Below are 16,173 nucleotides of genomic sequence, written 5' to 3'. Positions count from 1 at the left end.
TCTAAAATTTTTCAAGGCAGCCCTAAGCCAAAATAATTACCACGTAGTCCCCCGTCTTGCTCACCACTGGCCCTGGCCGAGGCACCCCTGTGAGATCTCCAAGGGAGCCCTGGCACACAGTTTGGGGACCGCTGGCATAGAGCCTTCACTGTCTGTAGTGCACTCATGAGGTCACCCATTTACTAATGGCTTTTCTAAGCCTATCACTCACAGATCATTGGTGAAGGTGGTAAACAGAATCACAATGAAACCTTCCCCTGCCAATACCTAACATTGTTCCTGCACAGGGCTGATTCTTAACCCATTAAACATGTCGCTGTCATTAGATCGCATTGTTCCTAGATGGGATTAAACCTTTAACCCATTACATGTCTCTGTCAATGGACCATCTAGAATTTAGGAGCCCCTCAATCTCATCTAAGTTAGTTATTTCTTTTAAAGAGACTGATTGCGTTTTTTAGGCGCTTTGGCTCCCTGGCTCAGTTTGTTCCTACATTGGACTGACAAGAGGTAGAGCAAACTATTCAAAACTGATCGCAAAAATATTCACGTAATTCCATATTTGCCGCAAAAGTTTTCAAGCTCTGCCAGCAAAATTTGGCCTTAAGCGTTCCAGTCCTACTCTAACCACAGATTGAGCTGACCCCTGTCATCCCAGTTCTCTTGATATACTATAGGCTATGGAAAATGTGTGGTTACAAATAGAATGCAGAATAGGGTTCTGTAGAACTCTGGGGTGGGGGGGGGGGGATTTTAATTTCAGGCAATGGTCCCATTGAAATCGCGTGGGATGTTGGATGCCTGAAAACATTTCAAATCCGCAATGTTTTATGTACCGGAGTACCCGGAAATAGTATTTGCACATCACATAAGGCAAAGAAATATCTTGCCTTTGGTATCTGATATGTTTTTATAATATTTTCCATATACTACTGAATAGGAAACGTTTAATTTATGGAGACAAAATTTACTTTAAAGTATATTAACATTTTATAGTAGTTTAAAGGGCCGCTACATAGGCCCAAATAAGAAACAACCTATATAATTATCAGAAATATATATATTTTTAAATCACAAGACCTTAGCCCAGGCTTGTCCAACCTGCGGCCCACCAGATGTTGTGAAACTACAAGTCCCAGCATGCCCTTCCAGCTATCAACTGGTTGTCTACCATCAAAGCATGCTGGGGCTTGTAGTTTCACAACACCTGGAGGGCCGCAGGTTGGACAGGCCCTGCCTTAGCCTGTGTCTTTTTTTTTTTTTTTATCCTTGTAGGTCACGTTGTTTTATGTGTTGAGTGGAGACTGAGTCACAAACAAATATATTTAGTAAGCACAGTCTAAACATAATTTTGACCACCACTCCCTACAGGAAACTAGATTAAAGCTTCACCACTGGACACACTTCTGATAAACGGAGCCCCTGTCTGTAGCTCACTGAGCCACCTTATTTCCGTAGCCTGCACATATTGATTATCTGAATAATGTTTGTATGCATCTTTAGGACACAGTTATGTTTTTAGTCAGTTGATGTTCTGCAGTGATTAATGGGGTTGCTGAACGCTGGTTTATACACATACAGCATGTGGTGGGCTCACTGAACCATTTCTCTCTATTATGCAAAGTACAGGTTTCCTAGAGCAGCACTGTAACCACAGGACCCTGGGGGCCTGGCCTTAATGGCTGATACTGGGGTATCTGTGGAGAATGTCGTCATATCTGGTGTGTAATGTGTGGTGCACAGACTGCGCACACTTTCCCTGCTGTTCTGTTTCCATTGGGGCCCGAGGGACACGTAATGGAGGTGTTACAGGTCTCTGTGTTGCACTGTAGAGGTGTATAGTGATCCTGTGTGTGTGTCTCTGTACACAGAGTTCTCTGATCATCTCACAAACCTCTAACCACAACCAGGCCGCAGTGGAAAGAATCTCTCACAATGTGTTAGTGATGTTGTAAAGGGAGGAGGGGGGGGTGATCACCCATCTGTATAGTCTGATTCCTTTATGCATTGTTTGTGTATTCTGTAAATACATTAGTTCTTATATTGGCCGTGGCGGCTTTGTGTACATTACTAGCTCGGGGGTAAAGCCAGCTAAGGCCGCTGTGTTGGAAAGGATCTTCCCGTCCATCCTGTGAGGATTACAGGGACCCGCTCATTCCTCGCTCATGGTTTTATTTTTGGCAAAACAACAAGTGTGGAGCATTGTGAGGGGCCGGGATGGGGACGGAGGGGTCCTAGAAGCACTGAACCTTCCAGCGAATCTCTCCACATCCCTATCACTAGAGGTAAGCACACAATAGCCAGACTACACCTGCTGAAGGGTATGGGGTGAGAACAGTTTCTCCCAGGACGCTGCATGGTTTTACAGATCAGAGCCGCGGTTGACTGGCCTTCCTTCAATGCAGCACATGACAACTAAGCAGGTCACGTTCTCTGTAGACGTCTGTTTACTGCATGTCACCGTGTGTAAAATCCATTCACTGAGGCCTCATGAGAAATGGTCATAACCAGCTCTGTACTGCAGCAGCTACAGAAGTATCAGGGCTTGTTACTCTGTATTCCTTTCTGTTATAGACTAGTACTGTAATGAGACAATCTCGCCAGACACACACACACCGCCGCCGCCATGTCCCTTCTTATCTACATAACCTGCAAATATTGGATTTGTATCTGAACAATCATTTAAATTGCTGCTTCAGATTTTCCTTATACTTCTATCAGTCTGCAAACACAGCCTTCTGTTTGTCAACATTTGCTGACCGATGCTGCGAGATTAGAATTGATATTTTGCTATGTAATAAGCATCCGCTCTGCCAGTCAGGAATATGCTAAGTGCTAATTTCCTGTCTCCACCCTACCCCCAGATCAGGTCTTTGTTGTATGTGTGTGATACATAGCTGACCAAACTGCATTGTATGGTTCCCATTGCCTATTATTCCTTGGCCTTCTTAAATTATCAGTTTCAATCAAGTAAGTTGGGTATGTCACACAGGTATTTGTGTGGTGGTTTAATGTTACTTTCCTTGTGGACTTTTTATTGGGACTAAAAGAGAGTTATTTCATATGATCTATTGGAATTAAATATGTCCCTCACCCTTATAAACACTTGTATATCACATTGACATTTTAAACTTTTGTTCGGCTGCGGTGGCGTATGTGGTTTTGTTAAAATGGGATTGAACCGTATCCTTTCCTGCTTTTCGATGGAACAGTTTTGCTGCAACAATATGTTGCTAATCCGGCAGAGCTGGGTGTTCAAGGGGAATCTCAAATTGGTGATGTTGCAAAATGTGTCCACTGTTTATAGTGCAATTCTTGGGAGGTATGTTGAAATGTAACAAATTACTATGATCTAAATCACAAACGCTGTCATAGTGAATATGTGAATATGTGAATATGTGTTGACAGTCTGGGGTATGTGGCTTGTGATATCTCCTCAGGTGTTGACTGTGCCATTGCTTCAAGGGACTTGGAAAGTGTCCCTGCTTTGTTGGTTATGTTGCATCATTTTATTGCTTTGTTTTTTATGTGTATTATATATTTATATTAACATCTGGTTTGCATTTTTCATAAGACCTATCCATACATGCAAAAGATGGTAATCTACCAGCATCAAGTTTCCAGAATCCTTTCAAAGATGCACCTTCCTTCCTCATTAAATCTGTATATGTGTATGTGTGTGTATATATGTGCGTGTGTATCTATGTGTGTATGTAAAACATTAAGACCTAACAATAGAGTTCTACCTCTCATCATCCCCTCTATACACATCGTACGGTCACCGGTCCCCTATGAAAAACTAAGAGTAACAAAATATTTTCAAATACATATATATAATTTTTATGTTTCTACAACTTTTCTGTCTCAAAAATAAAGCACTCCCCACAGACATTGCAGTTGTGCTGGCCCTTGTACCTAGATCACGTCACTGCCATTAGATCATACTGGCCAACATTTTAGATTTGGCTTCCGGGAGCTGCCGGGGTGAGGTGGGCGTACAGGGGTTGGGGCTGCAAAAATCGCATCATTTTTGGCCCCCACCCCCGTGATGTAATGACGCAAAACGCGTCATTTTACAGCGGGGCGGGGTCAAACGCCACTATTCCCGGTGAATCGCGGCATTTGAACCGAATTCTGCCCACTTCACTAGGAAGTGGGCAGATCAGGGAGATTGCCACACTCTCTCCCGGGAGTCCGGGAGACTCGCGCGAAATTCTGGAGTCTCCCAGACATTCCGGGCGAGTTGGCAAGTGTGCATTAGATATTACCTATCCCCTTTGTTTAATTACCACCACACAGTTCGATTTTGACCAGTGCGCTATCTGTGTGGAAATTGTGTGCTTTCCCCATGGGTGTCCTCCTGGAAACAGTCACAGTCTACAAACATACGGGTAGAATAATGGGTGTCTGTCAAAAATGGACCTTAGTGTTCTATATGTGCGTGTGTGTGACTGTAACTTCACCTTGGGGCATAGACTGGTGTGAATGGTGCCATATCCGCCTTTCTTACCCCCCCCCCCCCACAGGATAAAAAAAAAAGATGAAGTTAAGACCACAGACAATGGCGTAACCCCCTCGCCCCACTCCCCTCTGGTCCAAACAATTCCCTCTTTATCTAAGAAATAGCTGCTGACTGAGAGGCTGTTTGTTTAGCATCAATTAAACCCATTAACCAATACCTATAAATAGACTCTTGAAGTTCAGACTTGCTGGTTAATGAGTCATTGTGTGAGAGCACTCAAATCAGTGTGGCATTTGATAATTAATGAAATTAAAGTAGATTTTTTTTTTGTTGTTTTTGAGGCAGTCGTATAGTCTAGCTATACGTGTCATGGCAAGGTGTCACTAATTGATTTGTGTGTAATTAAGTGAAGAATGTCACTTGTTTTTCTCTTAAACATCAAATAAATTAATGAAAAGCTTTCCATGACTTCTCTCCCTGTTCAGGCTTGTGCTTGTTTCCTTATGAAGTCTTAATTAAGGATTAGCTGCTACTCAAAAGTGTAACAGATACTTGGGGCTCGTTCAGACGATGGTTGTCAGTATTTGCTCGCGCCGTCTTCAGCGGAACGCGTCGTAGGCAAATCTCTCTAAAAATCGAGACTGCTTGGGATCCGTCATCTCTGCTGCTAAGATGAGTGACGTTGGAATCCATAGGACAGCCCCAGACGGTGTTTTGTTGTGAAATGTGGTATCCACTATAGCTCAGGTGAATGGCAGAGGCATGCAGGCATGAAGATCAATGATATTTATGCCGGGACGAGGGGTCTATTCATGTCACGCTCTCTCTGGAACGTGACATGACCAAATTGACTGCACACTTGTCAGAACAAGCCCTTAACCTGGTTAAATGTAACAATCCTGTTAGACGTCCACATTTGCAGAAATTTGTGACCTTATGTGTGTCTAGATGGCGGAGTGACTAGATCTGGGTCCAGCTGGCCAGGGAAAGTTCATTAGGCTGGGTACACACTATACAAAATTTCTCCTGTAACATTAAAGGATGCTTTATAAGTAGAGATCCAGGCCTTAAAGAAGTGCTATATATTTAGCGTTGTCTCTGGGTCCGTTAGATGGAACATAGCGGCCTGCGTGATAAACGGCTGCCGGTGACCTTTGTCTGTACTTGTGCTTGCAGACAAAAGCTGCTTCTCTTTGCTTCAAGTTCTTGGTAAATACTTCCCCTGAAGAACAAACGGGGAACGTAAGTCTGGCTATTTCTGTAGTGCTGTTTACTCATGGATTTATTTTTATTTTTTTACTATACTTTTGTGTATCTTTCCTCTCCAATAATGGCCATGCATGTACAATTGTGTGACAACCGTGCGCTGACCCGAGAAAGACAAAGAAACTCTATATTTGGATACATTTCAAGTGGATGACTCACGGTTGGGTGTTCTAAGCTAAGACACAGTCCTGTTCATGTCAACATTGGATTGTTTTTAAATGCCATCTTAAATTTCGCTTGGGAAATTCATAAGACTTGTTGGTTTATTCCAGGTCAACACAGAACACCCCCCTCTCCTCCACCTACTATCCTCTACTTTTTAGCAGTGTAGGCCGTCTTGTTGAATGCAGTGTCCCAATTAATATGTTAGGCTGCAGAGCCTTCTGGATAAAGTAGAATGATGGGAAATAGGGCCACAATAGTCTGTCCTATGGCTTTTTAGGATTTAGAGCAACAGTGGCCTGGTGGATAGAGGGCCTCAGAGTGGCCCAGCCAATGGCCCATTGGGATAGAGGGCCTCAGAGTGGCCCAGCCAATGGCACGTTGGGATAGAGGGCCTCAGAGTGGCCCAGCCAATGGCCCGTTGGGATAGAGGGCCTCAGAGTGGCCCAGCCAATGGCACGTTGGGATAGAGGATCATAGTGTGAATTTCTTGGTTTATCGCCAGATTGGCTCATGTGGTATTAGAATATCACATTGACTTATATTAAGTCATCCCTGCCCCATAATGCCAGCAGAGAAGTTTAGTGCAGTTGTTCTGAAGTTAGTCTCTTATGTGACCAAGGTTTGTACTTTAAGCCATTGGTAATTTATCCTGAAGTTCTTTTTTTCTTTTTTATAAACAAGAGACCATTAGCTGCAAAGCCGTTTCTGTATTCTTCTATGTAAATACAGCTGTATGAGATGCCTGCAAACTCTCAGGCGCCCCCCCCCCCCCCCTCCACGCCAGCAGCCATGTCCTTAGTAAGGGAAGCATCCAGGGACAGGAACCATTTGCTAGTGAGTACTCTGTTACCAATGGATGATTTATGTATGTATAGGCAGAGCCCATGATTCACATAAGAGCAGCAACACAAACCTGATCATCGGGGAATTACGTTTTATTGCAGGTGGAGCATTATCCGTTCTGCATTATCAGTGGACTTTGTGCTACATTTCCCTTTACAAACCCGTTTGTGCTCTGGAATTTAGTGAGATGTACAAATATTAGCATTTTACAGCAGCGATTTCCTCTAGCAACAAAAATAAATACGGGCGGACAGGTTTGCCTCCTGTGCGTGGAGCGACTTGTTCTCACTTGCGGGAAATGAGTATCAGCTGACCGGCCTGAAAAGAATTTCAAGAGTTTTTTTTCTTTTCTTGTAAATCCTACATACTTCGCTTTCTGCATATTTTTAGCACTGTGTCAAGACACACTAGTGTCACAATACCACTAGGCTTGGCGCGTGATGGGCGAGAGGATTGACAGGGAGATGCGCGTGTGGTGGCCCTTTGATCTCCCGCGGTGCTTTGCGCCACTGTTTCGCCACTTGCTCCTGAATTATGGTGGCTTTGGTGTCCTACATTTGTTAGATTTACCTCACATTTTGAAGGTAAGGAAGAAATCCTTATTTTATGAATGGCTGATCTGTGGCGCCCAATGCTTTTATTACGCCTGCTTGAATTTGCATCACAGGTGGCTGTAGATTTACATTTTACAAATAACTATTTCCACTGTTTGGCTGGGTGCAGTATTACAGCAGCTGCAGCTTTTTTTTTTGTTACAGAATGCTGATCAGCTAAACAGCGGTGTTGAAACACACTATTCATTTTACAGATTTAGTCATCCTGACAGGAAAAATACAATTATCAGACGCCAAAGCATTTTGTAACTGTGACTAGTCACGACAACGGGCCCTGGACTCCGGATACACTCAGGAAGTTGGAAATGGAGTTGGAACTTCTCCACGTGCAGTTGTCCTTGTAATTATACACAAACGGAGATTACTGGAGAGCTGTTCTTCTATGCGGCAGCTTGTCTTGTGTTTTCTGTGTTTTTGGTGCGGAAGTCTTTATTATGGCAAAAACTACAAATGGAAAAAATTACTATCTTTTTCTTAACCCTTATGTATAAGCTTATAGGAAGTGCGCAAGATGTTCCCCTAATGTGCACTAGTGCTCGGAGTGTTTATCTCCTGCCGTTTTATGTCTGTGTGTTCAGTGTTGGACTTTGTGCAATCACTGCAGTAAGTTGCCCAATATAGAGAGGCACAGTACAGTCACATGACTGGTTTACTGCCCTTTGGAGAATGGGGAAACCGTCTAATAATCCTGATTTGGCTCCCACAGCCCTCTTTTTACAATCCCTGACATAAAAAGACTTTTTTTGTTTTGTTTAAAAAAGAAGAAAAATCTGTTTTTGGTGCAGTTCTTTTTTGTTTATTTTATTGTTTCTGCATATTTTCGCCTGCATATCGTCCCATAGTGACTAGATAGCCTGCTTCCAGTCATGGCATCGGTGCCTGGGGATCTGCCCCTTCTCAAGCAGGCCCGATAGTGGAGTTAGGACTTTGCCCTTCCATTACACAGTATAACACTTGGGAGAATACATGCTTTTCAAAGCTGATTTATATACACTCGCTGTATCCAACTCTTAAGCGGATTGTGCTACACTGTGGCCCCCTGACTGCCCGTGCCCAGACCCCATGTGGGTGTCATTCTGATGGATTTGGCCAGTGATGAGGTAATCCTCTTCTGCCGTGTGTCTTTTGGGGACATTTGGGCACATGTTGCGTGTAGCAATTGGAGCCTAATACCCTCTTTTCTGTTTTCTGTCAGTTTTATATGCTACTCTCTCGCTTCTGTATGTTGCATGAATTCATTTGTATGTTGTTTACATATCTTCCATGTGTCTGCTCTCTGTATTGTATACACGTAGTTTCTGCCGCCAGCACACTGCTCTCGTATTGCAGTTTTCTTCCAGTCTTCAAGTTTTTTATTAGCATGTCCATGATTTGACAGGAATCCATATCCAAACAGCTAGTCTGGGGCCTGGCAGGGGTTACCTGCTGCTCTCTGGTCCTGTATATCATTGTGTAGAAATGTCCTTGTCTGTCCTGTAACATCAGACTGACCAATCCTGCGAGAAGATGGTGAATCTGAAATTGTCCCCTCATGCCCTGTTCACCTACTACCAATTTGTTTCCTCCCTCGCTCCTCTCCTCCCTTTTTATACATAATTTTCTTCTTTTTTTTTTTCCTTTACTTTACGATCGCTCCGTCTATTCTCTGTCCCCTCCTTTTTAATTTTAATTACTTGTTTTGCAGAAAATTGTTCTCGCACTGTTAATATGGGATATATTTGCTGGTATGTTATAAATATCCTTCAGTCAGAGGGATAACTAGAAATGGTGAGGGGCTCTTGTTATAATCATATGGTGGTCCACTTGTCCGTCCGAGCTCCACCTTAAACATCACTTGTTCCTAAACACAGTGTAGGCCGCCATTTTACGTGAGACTGCAGTGCTCTAACTCATTAGCTGCTCTTCATACTGCTTTCTAGTGAATGGGTCGGCTGAATAATGGTTTTGTCCACAGATTAACTTTTACTGTGTGTAGATGGCAGGTACAGTGAGGGCCGTTCCTCCTGTGACGATAGGACAATGCCGTCTGAGGTTAGGTTCTCACTTAAGGGTAGCAGAAAATCTCCTGCTGTCCCCCAACACGGCTCTCCCGTTGCCCTAGGCACTGATTGATCACCACAAGAGCGAGCACCGTCATTGACAGCTTGAGAAGCGTAGGGATTGCAGAGGAAGAGGAAATATCCTTCCTTTCCTCTCCTCTGTATCAGTCACGGCTCACATGTGCAGAGGGTGTACAGGGCTTAAATAACCGGGGTTAGTGGGGTGACGGAAAAACGCCCTGAGCACAATTTGCCGTCGCAGCATTGACGTCTGCAAACAATGCATCCACAGCAATCTAGCACGTGTCTGAGCCGTATATTCCACACCATGTCCTTACACTGATCAACAGAGCACTGCTCTGAGGGCTGCTACCACTGCGGTCATCTCCAGTAGGACACAGCTCTGTACCTACCTGTGAGTATGTATCCTGAGAAGCGCAGTTGTACACTAGGTACAGCGGCTCCTTGGCTTTTGGGCCCCATAGCGGTTGAATGGGCTGCTGTTGACATGCTCTCTACGTTTACCTTGTCCTATATTACTCCAAGTTCCCTCAGTCTTAAGAAACCTGCAGAAACTGCTGGTGTTGAGTAGACCAAACCTATTTTAAACAAAAAGGGCCTCATTTAGAGCCAGGAGTAAATGAGTAAATATGAGGGGGGGGGGGGGACATGCGAGGACTGATTTAGAGTAGGGACAGTGAGCTTCCTAGCTCAACTCTAAATTGCAGTGTAAAAGTAAAGCTGTCCAATGTGCAGTCAGTATTTTCCCTGTATGCCAAAACAAAATTGCATTAAATAAAATAACATCCTAAATATTACTAACTTGGGTATCTTTGTTATTTTTATCTAACTTATCCACCCTGCACAATCTCACCCCCCATCACAGGTAGAATTCGCCTGTAATGTCATAGTTTGTTTTTTTGTTTGTTTTTTACTGCTGCTTGAGCACTGTGATACTCGTCAACAATGCACTTTGATCCTTGTCCCTTCACAGGTTACAGATACAAAAGATAATAGTTTCTGTGACCCCCACCCCCCATGAAGCATTTATTTTGGAGAATGAGCAGGGGTATTCTGTGTAGCAGTCTTCGCAGATGAAGGCTCCTTCTGACGTGCTGTGTATCTTCATCAGTTGATTTGTGTTAAATGTCAGCAAGCCACAGATGCCTGGCTCAGCCTGTTGATACCTCCAGCGAGTGCTTGGGGACTGGCCAAACACACCATTGTTTCTGTTCACCTTGGAAGCGTCTCCGGCAGTTTAATTTATTTGCAGTTATGTATAATAGGATCTTGTGGTCATTTCCTCCTGCCAAACATTGCTGAGCCCCAGGTCAAAAACTTAATTAGATGACTTCCAAATTGTCAGCCACAGCGCCATCCAAAACAGCGACCTCTCGTTATGTGTGCTCCTTAGAGAACACTGAAAAGCAGCCTGTTGCATATGTTGATGTTACTGAGACCACCACACAGTCCATAGTATCTGGACTATATATAGGTCACTGCTCACCCAATGTGCCACTGGGGCATCAGGATGACCACTGCAGAGTGCTGGGTGGTTGTTAATGGTTAATGGTGACATTCATTTGTGAAGCAAAAAGTGTAATTCATGTTTCCAAACTAAACTTGTGGTTACATCTAAACATTCCTGCAATGATGTTTGAATTTGCAACTCAGTGTTTGGCCCTTGTCTTGCAGAACACATCCTGGAGGAAACTAAAGAACATGGTCCACTGGTCACCATTCGTGGTGTCCTTCAAGAAGCACTATCCATGGATCCAGCTGGCTGGACATGCAGGTAACAGGACGTGGCTTTTCATGTTCTACCATCTCACATGATGGATACAGTTTCCTAGTCCCGGGGGAAGAAATTTTTCTATATACTGTTCACTTCCTGTAAACTCTGACTAAACCACCTTCTCAGGAAATGAAGGTTAAGGGTCATTTACATTCATCATGTAGTTCTACAATAAAGTCATTTTATCTCCAGTACCATTGAAGTGTTTTTAAAAATATGTGAATTTTGTGGGTGCTTTTAAAAAGAGGTTTCTGAGAAACGTTTATTTGAACCAGATTAGTTTCCCTATAACGTAATGGGTTTGTGATCCACTACTAATAGTCTCTGGCTGTGCTAGCACTGCTTGTGAGCAGTACACTAGGCTATAGTCAGAGTAGATTGACTATAATAAAACTCCGGGAGGTCAATGTACAGGGGAAATGTTCTGCCGTAACTCACAATGATTTCTCTGCAGGTAACTTCAAGGCCGGAGAGTACGGGAAAATCCTGAAGAAGTTCTGTTATTGTGAACAGCAGTGCTTGGAATGGCTAAACCGTGACTCGCTACAGCCGTTTGTCCCCGGATACTACGGTGTGGTAGAAAAGGAGGGACAGACCTACAACCAGATGGAGGATCTGCTGTCAGAGTTCGACTCTCCGTCGATAATGGACTGTAAAATGGGTGTTAGGTGAGGGCCAGATGAAATGTCTGCGTATTGTGGAACTTGTCCTGTAAAGTGATGGTTTAGAAAGTAGCTTTCTGGCTTATGGTGGGAACAGAGCCACTTACACAGTCTGTTATCAGACTGGAGTCGTAGGTTGCCAGGTGGGGTGGGGGATTGGACACTGTCTTATACGTCTCTTCCTTCTAACCTCAGGACATACCTAGAGGAGGAGCTGGTCAAGGCCCGGGAGAAGCCTAAGCTCAGGAAGGACATGTATGATAAGATGATTGCTGTAGACCCTGACGCGCCTAGTGATGAGGAGCACAGACAGAGGGCGGTCCTGAAGCCCCGATACATGCAGTGGCGAGAGACCCTGAGTTCTACTGCTACCATGGGCTTTAGGATAGAGGGCATCAAGGTGAGTCTGACGATGTCCTCCGTTTATGGCCTGTTCAAGCTTTGGCTGCTGCAGAGTCATTCAACTGACTTGTTATTTAATATTTCTTGTCATTGTGCAATGCAAGTGACCTGAGGCCACACTGTACTCAAATAGAAAATGTTTCTCGCTAACAATCTTTCCTGTCCCTGACTGCGCTCACAGCGAAGGGAGAAGCAGACGTTTACACTTGGCGACACTGCGGCAGGCAGAGGCTTCAGAGAGAACCTCATCACTATTGGCTGGGGAGGGTCACAGGGGGTTATCTGGAGGAGTGAAGGGATTGGACACAGGTCTATTGACATAATTTCAATGTACTTGAGTCATTTCTGCCATACTGACTGCACGCTTTGGATATTTCAAAGTGTGCGTCAGGATTTTTGACAGTGATTTTGCTTTAATAGGTCACTCGCTCCTAGGACCAGAATTAAAAAAGAAAGATATATAGATACATATTTCAGACTGTAAATCCATTGAATAATATTTGTTATAAAGCTGATCAATACATATTATTTTTTAGAATTCTTTGCCCCAGAAATACTGTGTGCCTGTGTAAGGTGGGGGGCAGTACGGTCGCATGGTGGTTAGTATTGTTGCCTCACAGCTTTGGGGTCATGAGTTTTTAGTTCCAACCGGACCCTGTCTGTGTGGAGTTTGTATGTTCTCTTTGTATTTTTACAAAGCGCATTCCTGGCGGGGGGAAAGGCAGCCTTCATGGTGCAGTTAATGCCCTAGAGCTCACAACACTCTATCTTGCACTGTCCTGTGACTTAATTACTAATCTGCCTGTATCTGGGCTCTGACAGCGCAGAGCCAATCATTGCAGAGAAGGTGTTACTAATATTGGCCACATAGCAGTGTCTGTTACCAGACTAAAGAAAGTGTTCCACAGTATTTGGGCCTAAAAGATCTGTTTGACTGTGGATATGTTGGTTCAGTCCCTCGTCAGACCAGTGTGGTGTATTAATGTCATGTTCAATGGCGCAGTCCCTCCTACAACCTGCATACTGATGACTGTGGCGTGTACGTTAAGCTTTGTGTTTTTTTTTTTTCTTGCAGAGAGCGGACGGGACGTGTAACACAAACTTTAAGAAGACGAAGCAGCGGGAGCAGGTGATGAGAGCGTTGGAAGACTTTGTGGATGGCAATAAAAATATTTTGGTGAGTGCATGGAACCTACGTGACCCTTATCCAGCACCTAATCTGTTAATACTGCTGTGTGAGCGGGGCCTAGAGGCTCCGTCCTCGCTGGTGCCCGTGGCGTCTTGCCTGACCTGGGTGATCACTTTGAAGAACACGTCTGTACGGTACTTCTGGAATGGACCAGAAATAGAGCCATCTGCCATACGGGCCTGTCTGATATTTTGGAAAACGTTCAAGAAGTACAGATGACACGATTCTCCTAGTGATTAATAGATCTGTGTTGGGAGGATGTCAAATTACCAGTGAGAGCAATCCCTTAGGCCTTCTACAACAATCAGTGCCACAAATAAACGGACTCATCAGAGGAGATGTGTGACCATGTTTTGTCCTCTCTTGTTTAATTGCAGAAAAATTACTTGACGAGATTGAAAGAGCTTCGCACAGAGCTGGAGAAGTCTGAGTTCTTTAAGCAACACGAGGTATTTACTTAATGCACACAATAGATTTATTAAAACATCCTACTGCTCTAAATGTTATGTAGATGGACCGTCGTCTTCATGTCCAACATTGTGTTCTGGACTCTGCCTAGTCTAGGATCTCGTTAGCAGCCCACTCCCTTAGTTAAAGATTGATAATCTCCTCATACCACCACAGGATGACTGACCACACGTGCATGGGAGATCCAGAATCATTGCTGTAGGCACAGTGAGGAATCCAGGGGGGGAAACATACGTACAGTGCTCTTGTCTAAAAATTCATTTCAAAACCGCAGTAGATGTCCTGCTTCTGTGAGCAGTTTTGCCACAATACCTTGGCTCACATGATTTATGAACCTGTGTGTTTCTGGGACTTGTCTAACTCTTTCTTCTGATCACCTCTCTCCTCAGGTCGTTGGAAGCTCTCTACTCTTCGTCCATGACTCCTCCGAGCTTGCCAAGGTTTGGATGATTGACTTTGGAAAAACTGTTCGACTACAGAACAAGCAGACACTAAATCACCGGGCTCCTTGGGTGGAGGGTAACCGGGAAGATGGGTACCTGTGGGGGCTGGACAATCTCATTAACATCTTCTCCGACATGGTGCAGGACTGAGAAACTGTTCACAGACCCACGGTTGGCTCCGTTATCCGAGCACAAAAGGACACCAGCATATACCGCACTCCGGTAGTGGAATTACTGGCAAAAGACAAAAAGGGGGATACTGAATTTCCCGCCTCATCTCTCAAGAGCCGTATCCACTTTAGTCTAATGTATTATAATTGTATTTTATTTATGATTTTTGTAGCCTCATAGAAACATAACACTGGAAATATTGTGTACAGTTTTAAGCTGGGAGAAACACATAGCTCCGTTCTTTTATAATTTTTATGTGTGTGTATATATATATATATATATATTTTATTACATCTTTGAAAACTGGTTCTTTTATGTTTTAATATTTTTTAAGCAGTTCACGTTTTAATAAGGGGGGGGGGGGGGGAGGGAATAATTTGTATGTCCTATAGGTTAGGAATGCTCTGGTTGTGACTTGTGTTTAACCAAAGAAATGATTGTACAGTTCAGCTGAGTCAAACAATGAGGACCAGCAATTGTCTTGGCTTTGCCAAGTGTTTGTATTTGCTGTATTCTCATTGGTTGTCAGCTCCTTAAATCTGCACCACCATGAAAATATTTTACCATTTAAGCCGGGGGGGGGGGGGAGGGGAGCACGTTGGTAAAATATTTTCATAGGTGGCAGCGCAGCTTTAAGACTAAGTCCACACAGCCATTTGTTCCCTTTGGCTTCATGGAAAACGATACGTTCTAGGATCCCGTCTTCTAAAGGAAAATGTTCATACGGTTCCAACAGAGGTTAATGGAGGAGTTCTGTGGAGCCTGTTTGGAAAAGTTAATATAGAAAAACCGTCTGTGTGGACAAAGCCTTAGTTATGTAGTTGGGGATAGACTGGCAAGTGGCCATTGCAGGGTTTAGTAACGACAACCTGCAATAGCTTTACGTACTTACTGCTGAGCATAGACCTGGGCACCCCTTGTGGGTTATGGACGTAAACTAGAGAGAGAATCTAGTCTTGGGAAGATTTATCAAACCTTCGGTAAAGGCAAAGTGGCCCATAACAACCAATCGGATTCTAGCTTTCATTTTCTAGCATGTACTGGGTAAATGAGACGTAGAATCTGATTGGTTGCTATGGGCAACACTTCCACTTTTCCTTTTTTTTTTTTTTTTAAAAGGTTTGATAAATCTACCCATAAGTATTTTAGCTAAAAAATTGCAGGAAATGGCTGTCGGAGCACAGGCTGTAAGATATTTAGGGGTATATTTCCTGAGCGCCAGTTTGGACAAACTGCACATTCTCTGCGGTTTGTCGTCTTAAAAAGACAATTTTATTACAGATAAAACCTGATAGACCTTCTCCTGAGTAAAATTGCCATTTTTTAAAAAAATGACTGAAAGCCGCCGAAAGTCTGCGATTTTCAGTCATTTTTAGTAAATATACCTTAGTGTTGTCTGAGCTAAGTTGTACTAAACCTCTGAGAATTGATGGAAAACATTTGCTGTATGTGCTAAATGTCAATAAAGTGTCCCCATCGTCCGTGCAGAGTGGAGGCAGCCATCTTGTGCGATGAGCCAGTGACCACCAGGTTGTGGCCTATACGTGCACTAGAAGCTGTGATCTCAGTGATACCACTAGTTCTCAGTGACTTCATAGGCTGAATACTTCTCCGGCCCTGGCATTACCTTCTGGGTGTAGGCAATGGGCTCACG

The 16,173-nt window shown here is 43.8% G+C and overlaps 1 protein-coding gene across 1 annotated transcript in view; it reads left to right on the top strand.

The window, feature by feature from the left end:
• ITPKC (inositol-trisphosphate 3-kinase C) overlaps positions 1-15,851 on the top strand; it is a 60,431-nt gene extending 44,580 nt beyond the window's left edge. Inside the window, exons 3-8 of the mRNA XM_075187029.1 lie at positions 11,085-11,184; positions 11,639-11,852; positions 12,042-12,246; positions 13,324-13,425; positions 13,815-13,886; positions 14,295-15,851. Of these exons, the coding sequence (XP_075043130.1) occupies positions 11,085-11,184; positions 11,639-11,852; positions 12,042-12,246; positions 13,324-13,425; positions 13,815-13,886; positions 14,295-14,498 (897 nt within the window). The 3' untranslated portion in view covers positions 14,499-15,851. The remainder of the gene's footprint in view (positions 1-11,084; positions 11,185-11,638; positions 11,853-12,041; positions 12,247-13,323; positions 13,426-13,814; positions 13,887-14,294) is intronic.
• Positions 15,852-16,173: the final 322 nt, after the last annotated feature.

Source organism: Mixophyes fleayi, chromosome 9 (assembly GCF_038048845.1).
Source record: "Mixophyes fleayi isolate aMixFle1 chromosome 9, aMixFle1.hap1, whole genome shotgun sequence".
Classification (NCBI taxonomy): Eukaryota; Metazoa; Chordata; class Amphibia; order Anura; family Limnodynastidae; genus Mixophyes; species Mixophyes fleayi.
The sequence above is the reverse complement of the archived record's forward strand: the minus strand, read 5'-3'. Positions and strand labels throughout refer to the sequence as shown.